Source organism: Carcharodon carcharias, chromosome 8 (genome assembly GCF_017639515.1).
Source record: "Carcharodon carcharias isolate sCarCar2 chromosome 8, sCarCar2.pri, whole genome shotgun sequence".
Taxonomy (NCBI): domain Eukaryota; kingdom Metazoa; phylum Chordata; class Chondrichthyes; order Lamniformes; family Lamnidae; genus Carcharodon; species Carcharodon carcharias.
This window is the reverse complement of record NC_054474.1, coordinates 154,492,726-154,505,037: the sequence shown is the minus strand read 5'-3', so window position 1 is coordinate 154,505,037 and position 12,312 is coordinate 154,492,726. Positions and strand designations below refer to the sequence as shown.

Genomic DNA, 12,312 nt, shown 5'->3' with positions numbered 1-12,312 from the left:
GTCTGTGTATGTGGCAGTGTGAGATTGGAGTGTGTGTGTGTGTGTGTGTGTGTCAGTGTGAGATTGGAGTGTATATGGGGGAGGCAGTGTGAGATTGGAGTATGCGGGGGGGGCAATGAGATTGGAGTGTGTGTGTGTCAGTGTGAGATTGGAGTGTGTGTGTGTCAGTGTGAGATTGGAGTGTGTGTGTGTGTGTGTGTGTGGCTGTCAGTGTGAGATTGGAGTGTGTGTGTGTGTGTGTGTCAGTGTGAGATTGGATTGTATGTGGGGGAGGCAGTGTGAGATTGGAGTGTGTGTGTGTCAGTGTGAGATTGCAGTGTGTGTGTGTCAGTGTGAGATTGGAGTGTGTCTGTGTCAGTGTGAGATTGTAGTGTGTGTTTGCGTCAGTATGAGATTGAGTGTGTGTGTGTCAGTGTGAGGTTGGAGCTTGGATGTGTGTCAGTGTGAGGTTGGAATGTGTGTGTGTCAGTGTGAGGTTGGAGTGTGTGTGTGTGTGTCAGTGTGAGATTGGAGTGCCTGTCTGTCAGTGTGAGATTGGAGTGTCTGTGTGTCAGTGTGGTGTTGGAGTGTGTCAGTGTGTGGTTGGAGTGTGTGTGGCAGTGTGAGATCGGAGTGTGTGCGTGTGAGATTGTAGTGTGTGCGTGTGAGATTGGAGTGTGTGTGTGTGTGTCAGTGTGAGATTGGAGTGTGTGGGGGGGGCAGTGAGATCGGAGTGTGTGTGTTTGTGTGCGCGTGTGAGCGTGTGTGCGTGTGAGTTTGTGTGTGTGTGTGTGTCCGTGTCAACACGAGATTGTGGTGTGTATGAGATTGGAGTATGTTTATGAATGTGTGTGTGTGTCAGCGTGAGATCGGATTGTGTGTGTGTGGCAATATGATATTGAAGTGTGTGAGTGTGTGTGTGGCAGTGTGAGATTGGAGTGTGTCTGGGTGGAAGTGTGAGATTGGAGTGCGGCAGTATGAGATTAGGGTGTGCGTGTGTGAGAGATTGGAGAGTGTGTGTGTGATTGTCAGTGTGAGACTGGAGTGTATGTGTTTGTGTGTGTACATGAACATCCGTGTGTGTGTGTATGTGTCAGTGTCAATGTGAGATTGGAGTGTGTGTGTTTGTCAGTGTGAGAATGGAGCTTGTTTGTGTGTGTGTCAGTGCGAGATTGGAGTGTGTGTGTGTGTGTGTATGGGGGGCAGTGTGTCAGTGAGATTGGAGCGTGTGCTTGTGTCAGTGTGAGAATGGAGCGCGTGTGTTTGTCAGTGTGAGATTGGAGCATGTATGTGTGTTTGTCAGTGCGATTGGAGCGTGTGTGTGTGTGTGTTTGTCAGTGCGATTGGAGCGTGTGTGTGTGTGTGTTTGTCAGTGCGATTGGAGCGTGTGTGTGTGTGTGTTTGTCAGTGCGATTGGAGCGTGTGTGTGTGTGTGTTTGTCAGTGAGAGATTGGAGCGTATGTGTGTGTGTCAGTGTGAGATTGGAGCATGTTTGTGTGTGTGTCAGTGAGCGATTGGAGCGTATGTGTGTGTGTCAGTGTGAGATTGGAGCGTGTGTGTGTGTGTGTTTGTCAGTGCGATTGGAGCGTGTGTGTGTGTGTGTTTGTCAGTGCGATTGGAGCGTGTGTGTGTGTGTGTTTGTCAGTGCGATTGGAGCGTGTGTGTGTGTGTGTTTGTCAGTGCGATTGGAGCGTGTGTGTGTGTGTGTTTGTCAGTGCGATTGGAGCGTGTGTGTGTGTGTGTTTGTCAGTGAGAGATTGGAGCGTATGTGTGTGTGTCAGTGTGAGATTGGAGCGTATGTGTGTGTGTCAGTGAGAGATTGGAGTGTATGTGTGTGTGTCAGTGAGCGATTGGAGCGTGTGCTTGTGTCAGTGTGAGAATGGAGCATGTGTGTTTGTCAGTGTGAGATTGGAGCGCGTGTGTTTGTCAATGTGCGATCGGAGCGCGTGTGTGTCTGTGTGTGATTGGAGCATGGGTGTGTATCAGTGTGAGGTTGGAATGTATATGTGTCAGTGTGAGGTTGGAGTGTTTGCATGTCAGTGTGTGGTTGGAGTGTGTGTATCAGTGTGAGATCGGAGTGTGTGCGTGTGAGATTGGAGTGTGTGCATGTGAAATTGGAGTGCGTTTGTGTCAGTGTGAGATTGGAGTATGTGTCTGTCAGTGTGAGATTGGAGTGTGTGCGTGTCAGTGTGTGGTTGGAGTGTGTGTGTCAGTGTGAGATTGGAGTGTGGTGTGTGTGAGATTGGAGTGTGTGCGTGTGAGATTGGTGTGTGTGCATGTGAGTTTGGAGTGTGTGCGTGTGAGATTGGAGTGCGTTTGTGTCAGTGTGAGATTGGAGTATGTGTCTGCCAATGTGAGATTGGAGTGTGTGCGTGTCAGTGTGTGGTTGGAGTGTGTGTGTCAGTGTGAGATTGGAGTGTGGTGCGTGTGAGATTGGAGTGTGTGCGTGTGAGATTGGTGTGTGTGCGTGTGAGTTTGGAGTGTGTGCGTGTGAGATTGGTGTGTGTGCGTGTGAGTTTGGAGTGTGTGCGTGTGAGATTGGAGTGTGTATGTGTCATTATGAGAGTGGAGTGTGTGTGGGTGTGTGCATGTGTCAGTGTGAGATTGGAGGGTGCGTGTATGTATCAATGCAAGATTGGTGTGTTTGAGTCAGTACAAGATTGTAGTGAGTGTGTGTCAGTGAGAGATTAGAGTTTGTGTGTTAATGTGAGATTGGAGTGTGTCTGTGTCAGTGTGAGATTGTAGTGTGTGTTTGCGTCAGTATGAGATTGAGTGTGTGTGTGTCAGTGTGAGATTGGAGCGTGTGTGTGTGTCAGTGTGAGATTGGAGCGTGTGTGTGTGTCAGTGTGAGGTTGGAATGTGTGTGTGTCAGTGTGAGGTTAGAGTGTGCGTGTATGTGTGTGTGTCAGTGTGAGATTGGAGTGCGTGTCTGTCAGTGTGAGATTGGAGTGTCTGTGTGTCAGTGTGGTGTTGGAGTGTGTCAGTGTGTGGTTGGAGTGTGTGTGGCAGTGTGAGATCGGAGTGTGTGCGTGTGAGATTGTAGTGTGTGCGTGTGAGATTGGAGTGTGTGTGTGTGTGTCAGTGTGAGATTGGAGTGTGTGGGGGGGGCAGTGAGATCGGAGTGTGTGTGTTTGTGTGTGCGTGTGAGCGTGTGTGCGTGTGAGTTTGTGTGTGTGTGTGTGTCCGTGTCAACACGAGATTGTGGTGTGTATGAGATTGGAGTATGTTTATGAATGTGTGTGTGTGTCAGCGTGAGATCGGATTGTGTGTGTGTGTGGCAATATGATATTGAAGTGTGTGAGTGTGTGTGTGGCAGTGTGAGATTGGAGTGTGTCTGGGTGGAAGTGTGAGATTGGAGTGCGGCAGTATGAGATTAGGGTGTGTGTGTGTGAGAGATTGGAGAGTGCGTGTGTGTTTGTCAGTGTGAGACTGGAGTGTATGTGTTTGTGTGTGTACATGAACATCCGTGTGTGCGTGTATGTGTCAGTGTCAATGTGAGATTGGAGTGTGCGCATGTCAGTGTGAGATTGGAGTGTGTGTGTTTGTCAGTGCGAGATTGGAGCGTGTGTGTGTGTATATCAGTGAGAGATTGGATCATGTGTGTTTGTCAGTGTGAGATTGGAGCCTGTGTGTGTGTGTGTGTGTGTGTGTGTCAGTGAGATTGGAGCGTGTGCTTGTGTCAGTGTGAGAATGGAGCGCGTGTGTTTGTCAGTGAGATTGGAGCATCTGTGTGTGTGTTTGTCAGTGAGATTGGAGCGTATGTGTGTGTGTCAGTGAGAGATTGGAGTGTATGTGTGTGTGTCAGTGTGAGATTGGAGCCTGTGTGTGTCAGTGAGAGATTGGAGTGTATGTGTGTGTGTCAGTGAGCGATTGGAGCGTGTGTGTTTGTCAGTGAGATTGGAGCATCTGTGTGTGTGTTTGTCAGTGAGATTGGAGCGTATGTGTGTGTGTCAGTGAGAGATTGGAGTGTATGTGTGTGTGTCAGTGAGCGATTGGAGCGTGTGCTTGTGTCAGTGTGAGAATGGAGCATGTGTGTTTGTCAGTGTGAGATTGGAGCGCGTGTGTTTGTCAATGTGCGATCGGAGCGCGTGTGTGTCTGTGTGTGATTGGAGCATGGGTGTGTATCAGTGTGAGGTTGGAATGTATATGTGTCAGTGTGAGGTTGGAGTGTGTGCATGTCAGTGTGTGGTTGGAGTGTGTGTATCAGTGTGAGATCGGAGTGTGTGCGTGTGAGATTGGAGTGTGTGCATGTGAGATTGGAGTGCGTTTGTGTCAGTGTGAGATTGGAGTATGTGTCTGTCAGTGTGAGATTGGAGTGTGTGCGTGTCAGTGTGTGGTTGGAGTGTGTGTGTCAGTGTGAGATTGGAGTGTGGTGCGTGTGAGATTGGAGTGTGTGCGTGTGAGATTGGTGTGTGTGCGTGTGAGTTTGGAGTGTGTGCGTGTGAGATTGGTGTGTGTGCGTGTGAGTTTGGAGTGTGTGCGTGTGAGATTGGTGTGTGTGCGTGTGAGTTTGGAGTGTGTGCGTGTGAGATTGGAGTGTGTGTGCGTCATTATGAGAGTGGAGTGTGTGTGGGTGTGTGCATGTGTCAGTGTGAGATTGGAGGGTGCGTGTATGTATCAATGCAAGATTGGTGTGTTTGAGTCAGTACAAGATTGTAGTGAGTGTGTGTCAGTGAGAGATTAGAGTTTGTGTGTTAATGTGAGATTGGAGTGTGTGTATGGGTATTTGCGTGTGTCAGTGTTAGATTGGAGAGTGTGTGTGTGTCAGTGAGAGAGTGCTGAGTGTGTGTCAGTGTGAGATTGGAGTGTGCATGTGTGTGTCAATGCAAGATTGGTGTGTGTGTGTGTCAGTACAAGATTGGAGTGAGTGTGTGTCAATGAGAGGTTAGAGAGTGTGTGTGTCAGTGTGAGATTGGAGAGTATGTGTCTGTCACTGTGAGATGGGAGTATGTGTGTGTGTGTGTGTGTGTGCGCGCGCAAGTGTGTGTCAGTGTCAATATGAGATTGGAGTGTGTTTATTAATATGTGTCTGTGTTTGTGTGCGATTGGTGTGTGTGTGTTTGTGTGCGTGTGTGTGTGCATGTGCGCGAGTATGTGTCAGTGCCAATGTGGGTTTGAAGTGTGTTTATTAATGTGTGAGTGTCAGTGTGAGATTGGAATGTGTGTGTGAGAGAGAGAGAGGGAGGAAGAAAGAGAGATTGTGAGATTAGAGTACGTGTCAGTATATTGTGTGTGTTGGATGGAGATGGTTTGAGGGGATGATGACTGGGTTCAAGTTTTTCCAGAATGACTGCAGAACAGTTCTAACCTCCAATACTAAGGTGTTGTATTCTGTGACTCCTCAGACTGCTCCAGTGTGGACAACCTTTCGAGTGGGGCTGCAGTGTGGAATCATACTGGCACTGATGGTGCTGATAATTATCAAAGGTAAGCTTTTGGCACCAGCCAACTGGGAAGGAGCAAAGGTCTCATTGTGTATTCTCAAGTTATTTGTAAACAACACTTCTGACAGGCTGGCATGAATAATTCAACGACATCTGCGTATCAAGTGACTGTAGCAGACAGGCAACTCCAGTAACACAGGTCAGCACGACATTCACTGTCAAAAGGGTAATGAGTAGAGTGAGGCCTAGCTCACAGGCTGCAGAGTGAGAGGCCTGCAGGCCTCTTTTACAGCCTCTCATGTAACTTCACACTTCCAAGATCTGCAGGGCAGAGCTCTAAAGAAGAGTCATATTGGACCCGAAATGTTAACTCTGTTTCTCTCGCCACAGAAGCTGCCGGACCCACTGAGTTTTTCCAGCTTTTTCTGTTTCTATTTCGGATTTCCAGCATCCGCAGTATTTTGCTTTTATCTCAGATAGTGTTACTTGCTGCAGCTCAACATTAATAGTTTAGGAAAGAGGGCGTTCGAATATTTACCTTTCTCTGAAATTCTCTGAATTATCACTTTCACGGAATGAAATAATCATAAGAAAAGTAGCATGGGATGTCTTACATATTTCACGGGGCTTGTGTCTTGTTCCTCTTGTTGCTTCTGCAGGCTATAATTGAGCATGTAAGGAAGCACAGGCACCACAAAGGCCTATTGGTAATGTTGTCAGCTCACGATAGACGTATATTCCTGGAGACTTCATATGGAGCTACTGCCTCTAACCACCTCACCCAATATGTCCCCACCTCCCACAGCCAATCATTAATGAATAGATTCTGCATTACCTAATTGGATGATCCTTGACTTTCAAACAACCCAATGTCCAACATTTATCCAACACTCAGTGACCTATCAAACTCTCTCTTGCCTTAGATCCTAACCTTTTCCTTTAGTTCTCCACTTGAAGGCAGGTCCCACCCACAGGGCCACCATCTCCACCATGGGTAGGCCAAGGAGTTGGTCCCAAATCCACTCCAGCTGGAATGGGGATCGAAACCCGTGCTGTTGGCCCCAATCTGATCCACACCGGCCGTCCAGCCAACCAGCACCCCTCAAGGAATCCAGGTTGCTGTGACAACATGCACTTTTACATGTATGTTGTAGCCTGGAGCTAGAGAGAGTGATGGTAGAGGCTCCAACGTTCTTTCCTTCACATGGCCGACCAGGAATCTCTCCCATTCTTTCCGCCTGCCATTGATGTGTGTTGGAAGGATTTGCAGGTTGAACCTCAGCCTGTTTGTCCATCAAGTCCTGGTTCATCTTCTGCCTCAACTCCATTTTCCCTCTCTTGATTCCCCAAGACACCAAAAATCCATTTATCCCAGCCTTAAACATGTTCAGTGATGGAGTATCCACAACCCCTGGGCTAGACAATTCCAAAGATTCACAACCCTTTGAGTGAAGACATTTCTTGTCACCTCAGTCCTAAATGATCGGCCCCTTACCATGAGACAGTGACCCCGTGATCTAGATTCCCCAGCCAGAGGGAAACAATCTCTCAGTGTCCAACCTATCAAAACCTTGCACAAGACCTAACCTGCAGCAGCAGCAGCCAATCACAGGAGGTGTGACAAAGATTGACATTTCAATGGACCAATTAATGCAGTAGAAAAATAATCACAAGTTTTAAGAATTCGATCACAAGACACTGAGTGAAGCTAAATTATCCTTACAAATTGCACCTGTAGATAAATCCACAAGAGGTGTAAATACTGAAATTTCTCCAGTGCCTCTATATTCTTTATATAATATGGTGGCCAGAATTGCTCTAGTTAAACATGCTGTCCAATCAGTGTTTTGTTACAGCCCATTGGTCAAGTGGGAAGTCTGTTGCCTCCACCTATCCATAGCCAGAACAGTATTACACCATTCCTCACTGAATTTGATTTTTCCCTAGGTATCTACGTATCCCAGGAAGCCAGCGTGTGGCCCCTACTTAGGGCCTATAGAGGAGGCTTCATTGTGATTGAGTTTGTCTTCCTGTTGGGAATTAACACCTATGGCTGGAGAAAGGCCGGAGTGAACCACACTTTGATTTTTGAACTTGACCCCAGGAACCACCTCTCCCACCATCAATTCTTTGAGGTGAGTCTGGTGACATCCTTCCTAAGCGAGGGTGGGAGCTGCTGACTTGTCAAGGCCGTAGAAGAGGGTAACCTAACACTCTGTGAAATTGGGCTGAAGTCAGACACCAATTTTCCACCAGGCCTGGTTTTACTCTCCATTGAGGACCTAAAACAGGAGTTGGTGCAATACTCTATATGCAGGGGCACCGTGGTGAAGCAGCTGTGTCACTGGACTAAAATAATCCAGAGAATATGACTTCAACTCCCACCATGGTAGCCGGAGAATTTGAATTCAGTCTTTAAAAATATGCAGATAAGAAGTTGGCATCAGTAAATGTGACTGTGAAGCTGTTTGATTATCATAAATGTCCCTTTTGGGAAATCAGGCAACCATACTTGGTCTGGCCTACTTGTGACTGTACGCCCACAGCATTGTAGTTGACCCTGAACTCCTCTGAAGTAGCCACACAAGCCATTCATTTGCACCCAGCCAGTCACCACCATCTTTTTAGGATGGACAATAAATGCTGGCCTTGCCAGCGATGCCCAAGAAAGAACTTTATAAAGTATGTTTGTGTCAATGTGTCAGTGGATTCTGTGTGCAAAAGGCCCAAATATTTGAGTTTCCCATGTGCCTCTTTCCCTTGCAGTTAGCAGGTTTCCTGGGGGTCCTCTGGTGCCTGAGTTTGCTCGCCTGCCTCTTCAGTACTTACATCCATACTCCAATGCCAGTCAATCCCTTGGTCCTATATGGATTCATGTTGTTGCTGCTCCTGAACCCCACCAAAACCTTCTACTACAAGTCCCGGGTCTGGTTATTAAAAGTCTTGGTAAGTACATTAGCACTGCACTGGGAGAAAGCAAGAACTTGCGTTTATATAGCACCTTTCATGGCCTCAGGATATCCCAAAGAAAAGAAGGCTGAGAGGAAATCTGATAGAGGTGCTCAAAACCATGAGTAGATAGGGAGAAACTGTTCCACACATGGAAGGACTGAGAACGAGAGGGCACGGGTTTAAAGCAATTAGTAAAAGAAGCAAAAAAAAGTGATGAGGAAATATTTTTTTCACGGAGCGAGTGGTTAAGGCCTGGAATGCACCACCCGAGAGTGCGAAGGAGGCAGGTTCAACTGAAACATTCAAAAGGGAATCAGAATGTTACCTGAAATGGGGAAGAATGTGCAGGGTTACGTGGAGAAGGAGGGAGAATGGCACCAGGCGAGTTGCTCATTCATAGAGCTGGTGCAGACACAATGGGCTGAATGGCCTCCTCCTGCACCATGACAATTAAGTGGTTCTGTACAAAAAACAGCACCTGGATGGGAAAAGGCCCCATTTTCCAGCTGTGAATCCCTATGGATGGGAAGGATCCCATTCTTGTGACTCTTGCTTCCTAAACCCCTTGATAACTTAACCTTCAGGCAACGGTGACCAACATTGAGAATCCTTGCAGAAAGACCTTCATGGTCTCAATGTCCTTGGTGGGTGGAGCAGATGAGCGGAGGGTTGAGGTTACACGCTCCCTTGTCCTACTGGAGGTAGAGAGAAATCCCTGGGAGATGTTCCCTCTCCTACCATGTCCGCTCAGCAGCTGGTAGAGGGTTGGGTCAGCATGTGTGTGTGTGCTACCATTCTTACCAGGGAATGGCATGGTGTCACAGGACAGAATAGCACACCACCCCCCTCCCCCACCTGCCACCCACCAGTAAACAAAGGCCAGGGTCTTCCATTCGTCGGGCGGGCTCGGTGGGAGCAGGATGGGGTGGTCACGGTGCCTGCGATCAGCTCCGCGCCACGATTTCACGCCGATGGGCCAATTGAGGCCGGCCCTGCATGGATCGTGAGCGGCAGCACTGTGAGCGCTGCCTATGCGGGCAGAGGTACGGAGCTGCCTCAGGGGAATTGAAACGCTTTAAGAAAAATTTAATAAAGAGCAGAAAAATTCAACGAAACATGTCCCTTCATGTGACTGTGTCAGGTCGGATGGTACATGCTTTTAAGTTCAAATGAAACTTTTTACTTAATTTGTAACGGCTTCAGGAAACCTCATCCGGCCCGTGGATGAGGTTCCCTAAAAAATGTAAAAGCCGCTTGGCCTTTTCGCTTGGACGAGCAGCGTAAAATTCAGGTTAATTAGCTGGTTAGTGGCCTTAATAGGCCTTTCAATTATCGGCGGGCGTAAAACTGACTCCGGTGTGTGCCCACCAGACAAAATACTGCGGGACTTCGCAATGATGTTGGGACACACATGTGTCCCGAATGTAAAATTCTGCCCTAAAGGCTTTCGGCAATCAATGCATTCATAAAGGGAAAGGGGCTTCGGGGGGCTGGAAGCTCTTACTTTCAGTATCATCACTCTGATGGAGAGTGCTGCCCTGCGGAATGGTCATACTGAAAGCGGCAAGTCCAAAGGGAAATGCACCTAATATAAGATTTTAACTATGACCATTTTGGGCCCTGGTTTCTGTGCTTGTCAAGATGAGTAACATCAGTCCTGGAAGTGTACTGGACTCTAATAACCAGGTGACACACTTCCATGATAACTTGCAAAAGGCCCAAAGAGGGGTTAAGAATTTCTTTCAATGCAACAAGTTATTACGCCCTGCCTGAAAGGGTGGCGAGACCAGATTCAATCAAAGTTTTTTAAAGCAGAATTGGACAAATGCCGGAAAGGGGAAATGTTTGCAGGGCTATGGAGAAAGGGCAGACGGCAGTGTGCAACGCTTTGAATAAAATCATTCATAGAATTAGCACGAGGCAGAGTGGGCCGACTGCTTCTGTAACTGAAAGATCCTGTGATTCAGCTGATCCGTGACGTGGTTTCGGGCTTTAACGGTTGCTGTCTTCGATTCCTCTAAAACAGTGTCGCTCGGTAACTGCTCCGTTCCATAAGGTCAACTTTGCTGATTTCTGGCTGGCGGATCAACTCAACAGCATGGGAACCGTCTTCCTCGACCTCTGGTCCCTGATCTGCTTCTACATCTTTGAAGTGAACTGGGAAAACAACCAGGGCCTCCTGAGCCCCCCAGCAGGTGAAGCACAACGTTCAAAATAACTATCATCAATGAGCCCCACCACCATAATGTAACTGTGTGTTGACACAAGAGGGGAACATTCTGTATTTATTAAAGGCTTGAAATATGTAGAAGTAAAAAGACTGGCAAGACGCACTGCCGGTCGGTTTTGGTCTGTACGTTTTTTATTTGATCTCTGAGTGGACAAAAGGGGGCAAAGCTGGCATTTATTGCCCATCCCTAGTTGTCCTTGAGAAGGTGGAGGCAGTGGTAAACCATTTTCTTGAATCACTGCAGTCTTTGAGGTGAAGGTGCTCCCACTATGGTCTCAGACGGGCACTTTGAGGGTTATGAGCCAGTGATAATAAAGGAAAAGCTGATATAGATCCAAGTCAGGGTGGTGTGTGAATTAGAGGAGAATTTTTAAAAATTCTTTCATTTGGATGTGGGCATCGCTGCCTAGGCCAGCATTTATTGTCCATCCTTAACTGCTCTTGAGAAGGTGGTAGTGAGCAGCCTTCTTGCGCCACTGCCAGCCATGTGGTGTAGGTACACAATTGGAGGCTAGGGTTTTGCTTCTCCAGTCACATGACGACTGGCTGCAGTGCATCCTGTAGACAGTGCACAGTGGAAAGCAGTTGGTTACTGACCCTGGTAGCAGGAGTGCTGATGGAGCAGAATGCTATGACCTGGACGGTGTTGAGCATTTTCAGTGTTCCTGTAGCTGCTCCCAACCAGGAGAGCGGTGGATTTTTGGTCCAGTTCTTCACAAGAGTACCAATTGGTGCTTAATTGGCTTCTTTTTCTGGGATGTTATATCACACATTGGCCATCCCCTGCCTGAAGGTTTCTCCCCACCCCAAACCGCGCTTACAGCCCATGAATTTTCTGGTTCTCTGTTTTATTGACATATGAATATCAGAAAGTTCACGCGCTTTCAGAAGTGAAGAGAAAAGTTTAGATAAGTGCAGCTCTGTTGATGAAGCATGTCATATATGCTGATGCACATTAATAAAGACAATATCATTAAATTTTAATCATTCTTCATGAGTTTTCAGCCCTGCCTCACACATCATGTACTCGAATTTTTATTGAGAATCCTGTATGTGACATTTACTTCACTTTATCCTAACATGATGTCTGTTGCCTGCCGCAGATAAATTTGGGGGTACTGGTTACTCCTATGGAGTGACCTGTATCATCCAGTGTATCCCGCCCTGGATCCGGTTCGCTCAGTGTCTCCGTCGATACAGGGACAGCAGGAATGCATTCCCACATCTAGCGAATGCCGGAAAGTACTCCACGGTTTTCATCATGGTGACCTTTGCGGCCCTGTACTCAACTGAAAAAGGCAAGTTAAATTGCTTGTCTACTGATCCAGGACACACCCGGTTCGCCAGAGATATATATAAATATATATATATGCTTCACCGCATCTAAGGTCCGTTCACTGAGTTAGGGATCAGGAAATGGGAGAAGGTGTCAGTTCAGATCTAGTGAACAGTTAACTCCACCCAGGTACAACTCGTGCGATGATTTTCTAACGCTGGAGAGTTTTTGCACCCTCTGATTCTTAAAGACTATGATTTTCTCCAAAACCACGTGGGTATTCTTAAAATAAAAACTAAAACTCGCTTTGAATCCTGAGGGTGCCCATTTCCAGCGGCCAAACCAAAATCAACACTTTTCAAGACAGGAAGGAGTGGGTGATCACTCATTACAGAGGCCAAGAATAGTCCGATTATGATGGGAGTCAGCCACCTCCACTGGGAGGATAAGCAACACAGAGCACATACTCAGATAATTCATGATTTACGAGA

General features: G+C 47.3%; 1 protein-coding gene across 1 annotated transcript in view; it reads left to right on the top strand.

The window, feature by feature from the left end:
- LOC121281523 (xenotropic and polytropic retrovirus receptor 1-like) overlaps positions 1-12,312 on the top strand; it is a 308,567-nt gene that overhangs the window by 284,907 nt on the left and 11,348 nt on the right. The window contains exons 7-11 of the mRNA XM_041194470.1: positions 5,325-5,406; positions 7,311-7,498; positions 8,130-8,309; positions 10,342-10,510; positions 11,649-11,855. Coding sequence (XP_041050404.1) covers positions 5,325-5,406; positions 7,311-7,498; positions 8,130-8,309; positions 10,342-10,510; positions 11,649-11,855 — 826 coding nt within the window. The remainder of the gene's footprint in view (positions 1-5,324; positions 5,407-7,310; positions 7,499-8,129; positions 8,310-10,341; positions 10,511-11,648; positions 11,856-12,312) is intronic.